Consider the following 12,728-nt stretch of genomic DNA (forward strand, 5'->3'; position numbering starts at 1 on the left):
ATATATGCCAAAAAAATGTATACAAGTGGACACTTTGGTCAACATTGTCAGAGCACTTTCAATGTTTAAGCTATATAAAGACTAAAGAAGGTAAATACCAAAAGTATATATTAACAATGGCCTCAGTGTGAACCTATTCAAACAAATCCCTACATAGAACCATTCATTTCTAAAATAGGTGATTTTAGTAAATTAGAACTTTTTAATTTCACCAAGAGTGTTTGTGAGTTTAAAATATATCTTTTTTCAAGAGGACCTTAGATAAATTAAGCTACTGATTTTTAAAACATAATCTGTGCCATGGCATTTACATAAGGAATTAGGAGCGTAACTAGCAACTGTTTAAGGTAACGTCACTTCCTTAAAGCATCATGCCCACTTCCCAGATGGCCTTTGGAATACTATGTCCACAGACCATTCTCTCAAGTGGCAGATTACTGGACTGCAACAACTATAGACCTCTCCTGGTATAGCATATTTTATGTTATACTTAAAAGATTAAATGAGCATCATATGTTCATAGGACCTGTGAAACATAAATATAGGATGGTTAAGAGATACTGTCATACATACTATAGACTTACAAAAGAGATTATTCTAGAATTCTACATATTCCAGAAAAGTGATTTAGAATCAATTCCTAAAATGACTGAATTTAATTTAAAATAATTTCCCCATTTTAATCTTGAATAGATATGGTATTGGGTAGTAAAAAATGTTAAGATGTTTTAAAAAAGGAAAGTACTGTTGAATCTTTAAATCAAATGGCTGTATCAAGGCATAGATTTAATTTGAATGCAGACATTCACAGAAGTGTTTATTTTGTGTAGTTGCAGAAGGCCACTGATTTTAACTTTTCCTTGATAAATCTGGTTCATTGACAAGAACTTGAAACTCACTGTGTTTATTCTATACTCATCAGTTAATTACTTCGTTAACTTTTTTTTTTTTTTTTGGTTCTTTTTTTTTAGGAAGAGAAAAATCTGTGAGCTGTACTCCAAAGTTCTGGGATCCGAAGAAGCTTTACATGTAAGAATCCCCAGTTTTAATACCTAGCAGATTCTGCTCTATGTGCTCTAAACGGTAAAGCAAAGCAGATTCTGGTTTCCTGAAAGCCTTAGGAAGAGAGTATAAAGGAATGTGTTTACTGGAGGATTAACTTCAGCAATCACTAAAGGCCATTGAAAGCTGTTGTCAGGTACAAGCAATTTCTGATGCACTGGATCCTCAGGCTCTTTAAATGTTCACTGGATGACTGGCAGCCAGTTGGAATCAGAGCCTTGAGCTGCAGGTATTACCTCCAGGGTGGATGAAATCCGTTCCCAGAACTGAGGTCCTGCCCTCCTGTCAGTGTCAACTGGCTGCTGTGAAATGAAATCCCAGAGATGTCATCATTTGTTGGCAACAGCACCGTAGTATATACTTGACAATATAACTGAATCTAAACTCTCTGCCCAGGCCAAAGTCATACTAATTTATTTTTCCATCTGTAGACTCAATTCACAGCTCATTTAGGAATTTCAGTGCTTTCAATCCACCACTGAAAGCAATTATAAGAATGAAATTCTTTCTGAAGATCCTACTAAATATCTAGGGGCTCTTTTAGGGGATTATCTCTGAACTGTTCAAATAATAAACTTGCAAAATGTGTTAGGGGAAGAAATCAGAGAAGATTCTCTCATGCCCCTTGAGAAACATTTTTATCTTTAATTCTCCCCCTTTTTAGCAGGATTCCTATCATTCACTTTTCTAGCTGAGAGAAGTGTTCTGGAAAAAAATCTTTCATATATACTGTGCTTATCTTCTACCTCCTTGGTATATGGAGAAGTAAAGTCTGTTATTTAGAGAATCCAGAGATTTGAACACACCTTTCCAGAACCCGATTGTTGATGGGGTTTCCTGTAGACTTGGGTTTAAAGACTTCAGAATCTGTGGAGATGCCCTCCTTTTCATATATTGAAATACTTCATGTCTCTCTTAGTCAAGAAGTTGAGAAAGTCAAAGTATACATGTTTTGTCACTTGGTACCTCATAAAAGGTCATTACTTGATACTGTCGTGTTTCCCCTTAAATTAGAAAAACAGGACCACCTTTTTAAAAAAAGTGTGAACTTTTTGTTAAAGTAAAATACAAAAGAGCATTCATTGTTGACTGGCAGCATTTCCGCTTTGTCTTTCTTTTGGCATTTTCTCCCCACTGATCTGCAGCCAGTGCACTATGAAGAAAAGAACTGGTGTGAAGAGCAGTACTCCGGGGGCTGCTACACTGCCTACTTCCCCCCTGGGATCATGACCCAATATGGAAGGTACTACCCAGACACTATACAGATTAATACAAGACATGCACCAAACTTAAAAAGATAAGTTCAATGGGAACTTTAGAAATAGTAGCCAGCCTTCCTATTTCTAATGTCCCAGGTAATTAGTTTGTATATTTCTGGATGTCCATAGGAAAATAAGTATGTAGGTACATAGAACAATAACTGTCAGCACATGGAATGATAACAGAACACTGGTGAGGATTTCAGATATCAGCAGTACATGTGAAAATTCTAGAAGCTACAGTGTGCTCCAAGGGGCCTTCTTGAGCTCAATTAGATATTTAGTTTCACACGATTACCCTAGGCTCCTGGGCATCAATCTACGCAGAAGGACATGGGCTAAACACATCTTGCCAACAGGGCAACATCATCTATTCCTCTTTGGGGGGATGGTGCGTCCCCACTATGCACCTAACGTGTGAGGAGGTGATAATCACACTAGGTGGGGGAGTCTGCCTTGGCTTAGAAGCCTCATGCCCCATAGGAGCCATTGTCTCTTATAACAGCCTCATAGGCATAGTGTCCCGGTTCCCTGCAAGGGACATGCCCAGTTATAAGAGGCACAACACTCAACAAAGCCCAAAGTGATAACCTCCTACTTTGGTATTTACAATTCATACCAGTCCTCCTGGCCCAGATGCAATTTACCTTTGTGAGGCTGAGGAGGCATTTTTAGCATAAGCAGTACTGTCTGGTAATATGGATGACATTATCCCTTCATCACGTTTCCAAAGGGACAGAGCTAGAAAGTTAACTCAAGGTCACATTTGTCCAGAGAAGGAAGAATTTGTTAACCTTTTCCTTACATAAGATTTTTATTTGTTTATTTGTTGTTTTATTAATTGAATCAAATACCCTTTATGAGTGATAAGACACTTGATTAAGTGGAGTAGTTCTGAAGTCAAAGTAAAAGTCTGTAAGATGGGACTAGGAACAAGAATAGATAAAGCCAAACATTCCTGAATTGGAAAAAGGCATGATAGTAGGTTGAGGTGAAGGCCTTTGGAGTGGAGATGTGCAGCTTAGGAGATTTCATGAAAGTGGCTGTAGATGAGGTAGGCGTCAAAGAGAGTTGCCCATTCAGCCTAGTCCTTCCATGGTTCTCTTCACCAAGACCTCTTTGTAAGACAAGGCCCATTTCCCTGCCCCCATCCAACTCCAGATAAATTTATAGACACTAACTGTACAGAGGTTTGTTTGTTTTTTATTAGTTTCAGGTGTACAAAACAACGAGATTAGACATTTACACACCTCACAAAGTGATAACCCCAACAAGTCTACTACCCGTCTGACACCATACATAGCTATTACAATACCATTGACTATATTCCCCATGCTGTACTTTACATCTTGTGGCTGAGATAGACATATAATCCCTCAGGTCTCTCCTTTGCCAGAAATCATTTAATCTCCCTGTCTTCCCACTCACCACTACAGTTCCTCCTGACACCCTAAGAGTACCCATGGCTGGGGTCTGCCATCAGATGTGATCTCATAAAGAATGCACCCCTTTGAAAAGACAGTGTAGGGAGCAGAATGGACTGCAAACAGGAAACATATAGCAAATAAATCCAATTGTGTATTTAATACATGTTCTTATATTCTAATTCTGGATGGCTAGGAAAAGGTCAACAACACCTTAGTAATATATGATCTGACAGCCTGATTCTCTCTGGCTTGAAAGTTCAGAACCTTGGGTGCAGGTCCAGGAAACAAGGAGGAGCCTTTCACCTTTGGCTGAGTCTCACAGGAGTTTTTGAAACAATTTGAGTTACCCTGTCTTCTGTGGGGTAAATGAGGGCAGCGATTGGCCCATTAACCCTCAGTGCCTTCTCAGGTAACTCTGTGTGACTCTTCCCTTGAAGGGTGATTCGCCAACCAGTAGGCAGGATTTACTTTGCTGGAACGGAGACAGCCACACACTGGAGCGGTTACATGGAGGGAGCAGTAGAAGCAGGAGAACGGGCAGCTAGACAGGTAAGAGAGGAAGGCAAGCCATTCTCCATCCTGAGTCCACTAGTGTTTTTTGGCATCTGGTCTTTCTAGATCTTGACACTGATAAATCTATATGTCTACTTTTCTGCCCTCTCACTCCACTTATGGGGCTCATCTGTGGCCAGCAGGACCTTGAATCTGTCAAAACTACAGAACCTCATTTCATAATACCATTGCCACTTTCTTTCAGATCTTGAATGCTTGGGGCAAGCTGGAAAAGCAAGACGTATACATTCAAGAGCCCGAATCAGAGGTAAGTTTAGCATCTTCATCTTCATAGACCAGTAACTGCACATAAAACTCTTACCTTTCATCTCCTAGCCTCTGGTGTAATTTTAGGTGCCACTCTCCAGGGCATATCTGTGCACTCATTTTACAGATATGTATTTTCCCTTCCTTGTCAGTGCAAGAGTTTTCTGCTAATGATCTGTGTTCATTCACCTAGGATGTTCCAGCTGTTGAAATCACCCACACCTTCTGGGAGAGGAACCTGCCTTCAGTGCCAGGCCTGCTGAAGATCGTTGGATTTTCCACATCAGTAACTGTCCTGTGTTTTCTGGTGTACAAATTTAGGCCCCTGACACGATCCTGAAATTTCAGGCTCATACTTTCTGCTTATTCTTTTCCTGTACCATCGGAAGCAAAATGTTGACAAATTAATGGCAATGTCACTAGACTGTCTTTAAGTGCACTGGATGTAACCCTCAGTTTAGTCCTAGTGTTAATGTAACAACAACTTACATTACAGAATCGCCTCATTAAAATCAGTAAGATCAAGCTCCATCTTATTTGTCTGTGTAGACTGATTTGTGTGGATTGATAGTATAAAAAAACCTTGTGATCAGTTTCTTAATTTCAAGTTAAAGTGCTCATCGGAAACAATGTCTGTGTCCTCTTTTTCTCCCCTTTAACATAAAGTACCTGATGATTGCAGAAATGAAACATTTGGCTGTCTGTAGAGGTTGAGTAGGTGAAGGCCCAGCCTGATCTTTTCAGTCCTTAGGAAATGGTGAGGTGTAGATCCACAGCCCACAGGCTCACAGCTTCCTGGAGTGAACAGTTCCCACTTTGGATGAGGGTGTAATACATGAAAGCAATGGAAGCAGACCAATAGGGGAACATTTTGTGGGCTGTTGCCTCAGGAATCTCTTGACCACTTCTAATTCCTGTGAAGTTTCTAGACATGTAGTCTTAGCACTAGCTTGTTTGTATATTTTTCCCTTTTGCTTCTTAGAAAGCACTGTGTTTACCAAAGCATAAATGATTAAATTGACTTGCTGTGACTTTTGTGCAGCTCCCCAGGTGAGCAGAGTAAACTAATGGCAGGAATGTGCCCATGAGGCCTCCCTGACTAGCTCTGCATGTGGCATCTTCTCTTCCTCCTGGAAGATGGCTAGACATAACTTCACTCATCATCAATGATAACATTCTCTACCGATTTCAGGAAAGCAATATTTTCCTTTTTTTTCAAGTAGACCCTGGCTGTTTGAAGGGCCTTACTGGCATATATGTTTTTTCATTTTTCCTATGACCATAGTAGAATGAGGCATATCTGTTAACTTAAATGTATCTTCAAAATGGTTACCTTTGAGTAAATATTAGCATGCCAATTTCTCTCAAATAACTGAAATACACATTATAAATTTCATATTGTTATTTGTTGAGACTATCAATACAGAAAGGAAATTAGGGCTCTACATTATAAATTCACTTACTTTAGTTATTAAGTTCTATTTAAAAAATTGAGTGATTTCACATATGAAGACTAAGTTCTCTAAGGAGTAATGTGAGCCAGGAACAGTGCCCACCTCTTTTCATTCCCATTTTAAAAACTGTCAGATTTTCAAAAGCCCCTTCCAAAGGTTTTGGCCATAAAACATTTGTTTTCTTAATATAAGTACATGAGAAAAAATAAACACAGATGCGATCAAATAAAGCAGTTGAGAAGACTCAATAAACTCAGGTACACAGGTGGTAGATACACAGTAATAACTTATTCTGCATCATTGATGAGCATTTCATTTTAAATGAAGTTTCTAGATAGCTAAAGCTTACTCTTATGTGCCACAAATTATCAATAAAAATTTTGATGGACATATTTCAGCATGTTATTAAACAAGCTAAGATTCAAATTTATCTTTTTTTATTAATCAGGTCAATCATTATATGCCTCAATTATACTTTTATAATAGAGTGATACCATTGTGTTTGCCACTCTACAAAATGTCACATGATTGTTTTTTAGCTGTTGGGTCTACTGCTTCTTCTATCTTCTCCCATATTCAATATTTTATTTCATATTCTGGTCATCGCCTAAAACCTCTTAACATAATCTATTTTTATATATTTTTCATTATTAGTTTCAGGTGTATAAAACAACAGTGATTAGACATTTACACACTTCACAGGGTGATAACCTAATCTGTTTTTTATTGAATGAGAATTAAAGACTGCTAGAGGAAACTAACCCAGGTGTATTTCATAATCAACCTTATCATAAATCCAAAATTAAGTCATGGCCCTACTGTCAGGACTTAAGTATTTGTTTTGCCTATCCTAAGAGCAAAGAGCAGGATTTTTCTGCCACTCTTTATCTTTCAATTGAAAAGCATTTTAGCTAACTTAGGAATTTTGGTAAAGTCTTGGATATGCTCCAGTACACAAGGAGTTATCACATATTATACCTAACTGCTTTGATAAATCACATCCCTGATCTATTTCAGTTGTTTCTCTTCACCTACTGATTAACTTGGTTCTGACACACCTTTTGGGGAAAACTTCTTAACTGCCAACAGTTTTAATAGTAATCAGGTTGTTAATATATCCATGTCTTGAATGTTGACGAGCTGAGTATGTGGTTTACCCTTAAACTTTTTAGACAACCAATTAATTTATCCTAATTAGATCAGCCCTATTAAGCTGCAGATTGAGTATCAAAATGAATGCCAGTCCCGATGTGCATGGACATGAAATCGGAGCTGAGAACTCCCACCATATAGGAGATTGTCCAACACCAAGATACCACAGGTTTTTTTCTCCAACCCAGAGAAACTAGTCAGTATTAAGCAGCCGATAGAGCATGGCCCTGTTAAGGCATCTGCTTCACAGTTTTGGAGGCTGAGTTGGCCTCACTCCATAGTAAGATCGAGAGTTATATTTTAAAAGTTAACCTTTTTGCCAATTGTTAAATAAGGACTTATACTACACTGAGGAAAAAATATCAAAGTATTTTGAACTACATTAAGTTTGTTTGTGAACTCAATGCCTAATGTTCTGTCTAAAATGTGCCCCAGTGCTACACGTGGGAGTATGCATATGTGTGTGTTTTGCCGTTGAAGTACGATTTTGCCTGTATGGTAGTTTTGTTTGTTAATAAAGTGCACTACCACCCCTGACTCAGACATGTCTCCTCTATTTAGTTGATAGTCCCAAGGTTAAATGGCTTTTTACAGCAGGAGGTCACAATGAGGCATTGTCCATGGATGATGGGCTTAAAAAGCCACTTCGTATTGATTCCAAATTCTCATAGTTCGGTTTAACTCATATTTTACCAAGGTTTCCTGGGAGCTGATTAAGTGCTCGAATATTGTCTACCTGGGCAACAATCAGTCAATGTGGAGTCTAATCAAACTTTTTCACCTAATTAGCTTATTATACCTTGAGCAAATCACTTTGGTTCTCTGCCTCAGTCTCCCCATCTGTAAAAAGGTGGGTTACACTTGATAGCACCTAAGGATTCTTTTATGGCAACATTATGTGATTTATGCATTTGTTGCTAGCACTCTACGAGGTGTGATAAAAAAAAATATGGTGAATGTTTAAATTTAAAAAAAAATTATTACAGTGAAGGACACATTGTCATTGATCCCCTTCAAAATGCGCCCCTCACTTCGAACACCCTTATCCCATCATTCTTGCCACTTTCTGAAGCAGTTCTGGAAGTCCTCTTTCATGAGTGTTTTCAGTTGCACTGTCGTGGCTGCCTCAATGTCCTGAATCAATTCAAAACATTTACCTTTCATGGTCATTTTGACTTAAGGAAGAGCCAGAAGTCGCATGGTGCCAGGTCTGGTGAATAAGGTGGATGAGGACACATCGTAATGTTTTTATTTGGCAGAAATTGCTGTATCAGAAGTGATGTGTGACATGGAGCCTTTCCATTGTGATTGGAAAATACGGTGAATGCCTCTGCCAAGTACCATCCAACGGAAAGGCAGGGATCTTCAATATAGGAAGTGGCACATTGAACCTTAGTAACAGTGTGCGACAAGTTTCAACTTGTTCAGTGCAGTCAGTCAGGTGTGAGCTTTGGTTGAGAGACGGTATGTTTTAAAGTGTGCCATAAATCATGGATCACAACGCATTAACATGAAATGGGCAAACAGTTTCATTCTCCATCATGATAGTGCTCCGTGTCACATCACTTCTGATACGGCAATTTCTGTCAAAAACTTTATCATGTGTCCTCATCCATCCTACTCACTGGATCTGGCACCGTGTGACTTCTGGCTCTTCCCCAAAGTCAAAATGACCGTGAAAGGTAAATATTTTGAATTGATTGAGGACATCGAGGCAGCCACAAGAGCGCAAATAAAGACACTCGCAAAAAAGGACTTCCAGAACTGCTTCCGAAAGTGGCAAGAACAATGGGATAAGAGTGTTTGAAGTGAGGGGGGTACTATTTTGAGGGGGATTAATGGCAATGAGTCTTTTACTGTAATTATTTTTTTTAATTGAAACAGTCACGGCATGTTTTGATCACACCTCGTATGTTTGTCAGTATGGCAGTGACAAGTCTCTCTGCCTTTCTCTATCTTGGTTCACTCCTTTGTCTTAGGTTGGGTTTTCTGACATGAGTCAGGGCAGAGAGTTTATTGGGGACAGCTCTCAGGAATAACAATCTTGGGGGTAAGGAAAGCAGGATTGGGCAGAAGTTGACCTCAGTTGCAACTGAGGCCTCAGCATATCCTAAGGAGGAGCTGAGAAAGCCGTTCAGAATTATCTTCCATTGAGGAAAGGGGGTCTGGCCCCTGTATCCCTTCATTAGCTTCCCTCTGGGAGGGGGTGTTACCTAGGCTGAGAAACTGCAGTTGTGAACTGATATCAGCCAGCATTCCCAGCAGCTGGGGGACCCAGGAAGGGGCACCCACAGTATCCACTTTACTTTCCCTGAAAATATAGAGTTGCCCTTTGTCACATATAAGATGTTGTGGACTTGAGCTTTGGTTTTTACAGATAGAATGGAGCTATCTCTGTGAACCTGTCCCTGCTAGGTAAGGGAACTGCTTTAGAAGGTTGTATTTCTGCACTATTATTTATGTGGGAGAAAAAAAAATCAGATTTGGAAGGAACTCTGGAAGTATTTCAACCTCTGTCTCAATGAAGGAGCCCTTGCTACAGGTTAATAATAGGAAGATCAAAGGGAGGGGGGAGTATGCATTTATAAGCATAAGTCCAAAATCTAATGTCTTCAGGAGTCAGGTGGCCAAAAATGAGAAGGCATGAGACATTAGGGAGTATTGGGGACAGTGGTTGACCTGGGGAGTTTCTGCCCCAGATCATATATTTATAATATAATATAAATATATTCTTTTGAATATAAATATAAAGACGAGTATTTATATTCAAATTCCTTTTAAAGATTGCTAACCAATCAAGACACATATGAAGGCTGTGTTCACATGTTCAAATTGTTCTCAAGTCTCTGATAAATAAATGCAACGTTTGGTATTACATCACGTGAATGACAAATTCTTTTTGGATGCTTTTGATTTTCTGAGAAATGAACACCAAGACCAGCAACCTTTTTGAAAACTACCTGGAGCAGGTAAGAAAAGTCTGGTACAGGGCAAAAAGACAAGAAGAAGGGAAAGACAAAAAAAAACTCTCTTAAATCAGAAAGAAATCTCCCTAAAGAAATAACCCTCCCTGCAGTCCATCCTGAGGCAATGCTTATCTCCTGCAATGTGAATGTCGTGATTGACAAGAGCAGTGTCAAACTTTATCGGAAACATCACATACTCACTATGATATAGAAATCACAGCTCTTTTGTCAGCATTTAATCTCTGCTGAATAATTCCAGTAAGCAGGACATCAACATTGAATAAATTAAGAATTTTTTAAAAAACTATACTGATCACTTTACACCCAGGTTGTGATAAAAATGCAAGGCATGTCCCTTAGCCCAGAAATATTGGAGGAAAAGGACAGAAACAAAAGAAGGTATTGGGTAACAGTAACAATTCTTTTTCCTTTATCAGAGCTCAGGGCTTTGTTCCCTTCCTTGACCAAGGCTATTCTCTTCAGAATTCGAAGGCAGGTCTCAAAGTGACAGGTGGTATGAACTAGTTGTCTTAGTAGCCTGGAGCCAAGTTTCTAAAGGCAGCTTTGGGGGCTCATGAAAAAGTTGGAATTCCTTCAAGGTAGGTGGCGGACCACTCAAGCAAGGCTCCACTCAATGCATGTATGACCCATACAAGACTATTATTTATTTACACTCATTTATAGCCACACCTCAATGGGAACCAAGTTTTCCTATTAACCAGCCTCAGATATTTTCCAAGAAACAGAGATCCATAGATGAAGTGGTGGTAGAGTATAGTGGTGTGGGCGTATGCTTGGGTGGTGCGGTGGGAGCAAGAAAAAGAGAAGATAAATAGGTTGCTTAAAGGTCCACAGAGCAATACGGTGAGAATTTTGATGGGTTGATACCACCAAAGTGAATAGGGCACCACTGAACCTTGTGTCATTTACTCTATGATTCAGAGTACCTGCCTTATAGAGTTGATGGGGAAAGTGAGGTAATATAGGTAAAGGCTTAGTATAGCAAACTCTCTATAAGTATTAGCTATTATCCATAGACTTTTCAGGATAGAAACAGAAATAAGGTACTTTTTAAAATTTTGTGAGTAGTTATTACCTTGTATTTTTACCATCATTCAACACATACTTATTGAGCACCTACTATGTGCTGGTAGGCACCATGTTGGAACTCAGCAGTGAACAAGAGAGCCCACCACATGGAGCACATGGTCTACTGTAGGTGCCAAGCAACACATTGTGACTCTGGCCAGTGCTATGACAGAAAAACATAAGAAACTATGAACGAATGCAGGGGAAGTTTCCAGAAGGACATGAGATTTAAGGGGAGGTTTCTAGGATCTGTCCTCAAGCCTCCGTAAATGTTACTGTGTAGCACGTCAGTAAAGACACTGCATAGGGCAGACAAAGGAAATAAAAAATAACGAAATGGTGTCTTAGTCCATTCAGGCTCCTATAACAAAACACCATAAACTGGGCGGCTTGTGAACAGCAGAAATTTATTTCTCACAGTCCAGGCGCCAGCAAATTTCATGTCTGGTAAGGGCCTGCTTTCTGATTCATAGACTTCTAAGCTATATCCTCACATGGTGGAAGGGGCAAGGGAACTCCGTGGGGTCTCTTTTATAAGGGCACTGATCCCGTTCATGAAAGCTCCACCCTCATTACTTAATCACCTTCCAAAGGCCCCACCTTTTAATACCATCAACTTTGGGGATAGAACTTCAACATACAAATTTGGAGGGAACACAAACATTCAGATCATATCAGATGGCATGACTCAATGGTAAAGAAAACCACAAGCATCATCAACAAATGCTGAATGATTTTTTCATTTTTTTCATTTCCCATTTGCTCCATTGGCCATTGTTCACCCCTTTAGTCTTTTACTACCTAGTCCTTCTCTGCACTCTGAGATCTTTATCATCTGAGGGTATCCTCCCAACTCCTAAATTTGTTTTAAAAGAGTGCCATCTACTGGTGAAACACTATTTTTTCCTTCCAATAAAAATCCTAAAATATTCAAGACAATTTAGTCTTTGGGGAACTAAGAGGTGTCACATCCACCAGAATTTCCTGCAAACACATTTTCCTGGGCTCTCTTACTTTCCAGCTGCAACATGGATAAAAAATATGAATGTCTAATATCCGCAGCCTTTCCTCTCCATTAGTCTCCCAGGAAGATTTTTTTTTTAATTAAAGTTTATTAGGGTGGCAATTGTTAATAAAGTTACATAGATTTCAGGTGTACAATTCCATATTACATCATCTATAAATCCCATTCTGTGTTCATTTCTCCTTCCATCACCATATATTTGATCCCCTTTACCCTCATCTCCCACCCCCCACCCCCACCCCCCTTACCCTCTGGTAACCACTAAACTATTGTCTGTGTCTATGAGTTTTTGTTTCTCATTTGTTTGTCTTGTTCTTTTGTTGTTCTTGGTTTATATTCCACATATCAGTGAAATCATATGGTTCTCTGCTTTTTCTGTCTGACTTATTTCGCTCAGCATTATAACCTCAACATCCATCCATGTTGTCACAAATGGTCCTATCTCATCTTTTCTTACCGCCGAATAGTATTCCATT

General features: G+C 39.2%; 1 protein-coding gene across 1 annotated transcript in view; it reads left to right on the top strand.

Annotated features, from left to right (window-relative positions):
- The window catches only part of LOC109438127 (amine oxidase [flavin-containing] A), a 59,374-nt gene extending 51,664 nt beyond the window's left edge, over window positions 1-7,710 (top strand). Inside the window, exons 11-15 of the mRNA XM_019717753.2 lie at window positions 972-1,029; window positions 2,208-2,305; window positions 4,186-4,297; window positions 4,506-4,568; window positions 4,761-7,710. Of these exons, the coding sequence (XP_019573312.2) occupies window positions 972-1,029; window positions 2,208-2,305; window positions 4,186-4,297; window positions 4,506-4,568; window positions 4,761-4,907 (478 nt within the window). The 3' untranslated portion in view covers window positions 4,908-7,710. The remainder of the gene's footprint in view (window positions 1-971; window positions 1,030-2,207; window positions 2,306-4,185; window positions 4,298-4,505; window positions 4,569-4,760) is intronic.
- The last annotated feature ends 5,018 nt before the right edge of the window (window positions 7,711-12,728 follow it).

This window comes from Rhinolophus sinicus, chromosome X, assembly GCF_036562045.2.
Source record: "Rhinolophus sinicus isolate RSC01 chromosome X, ASM3656204v1, whole genome shotgun sequence".
Lineage (NCBI taxonomy): Eukaryota > Metazoa > Chordata > Mammalia > Chiroptera > Rhinolophidae > Rhinolophus > Rhinolophus sinicus.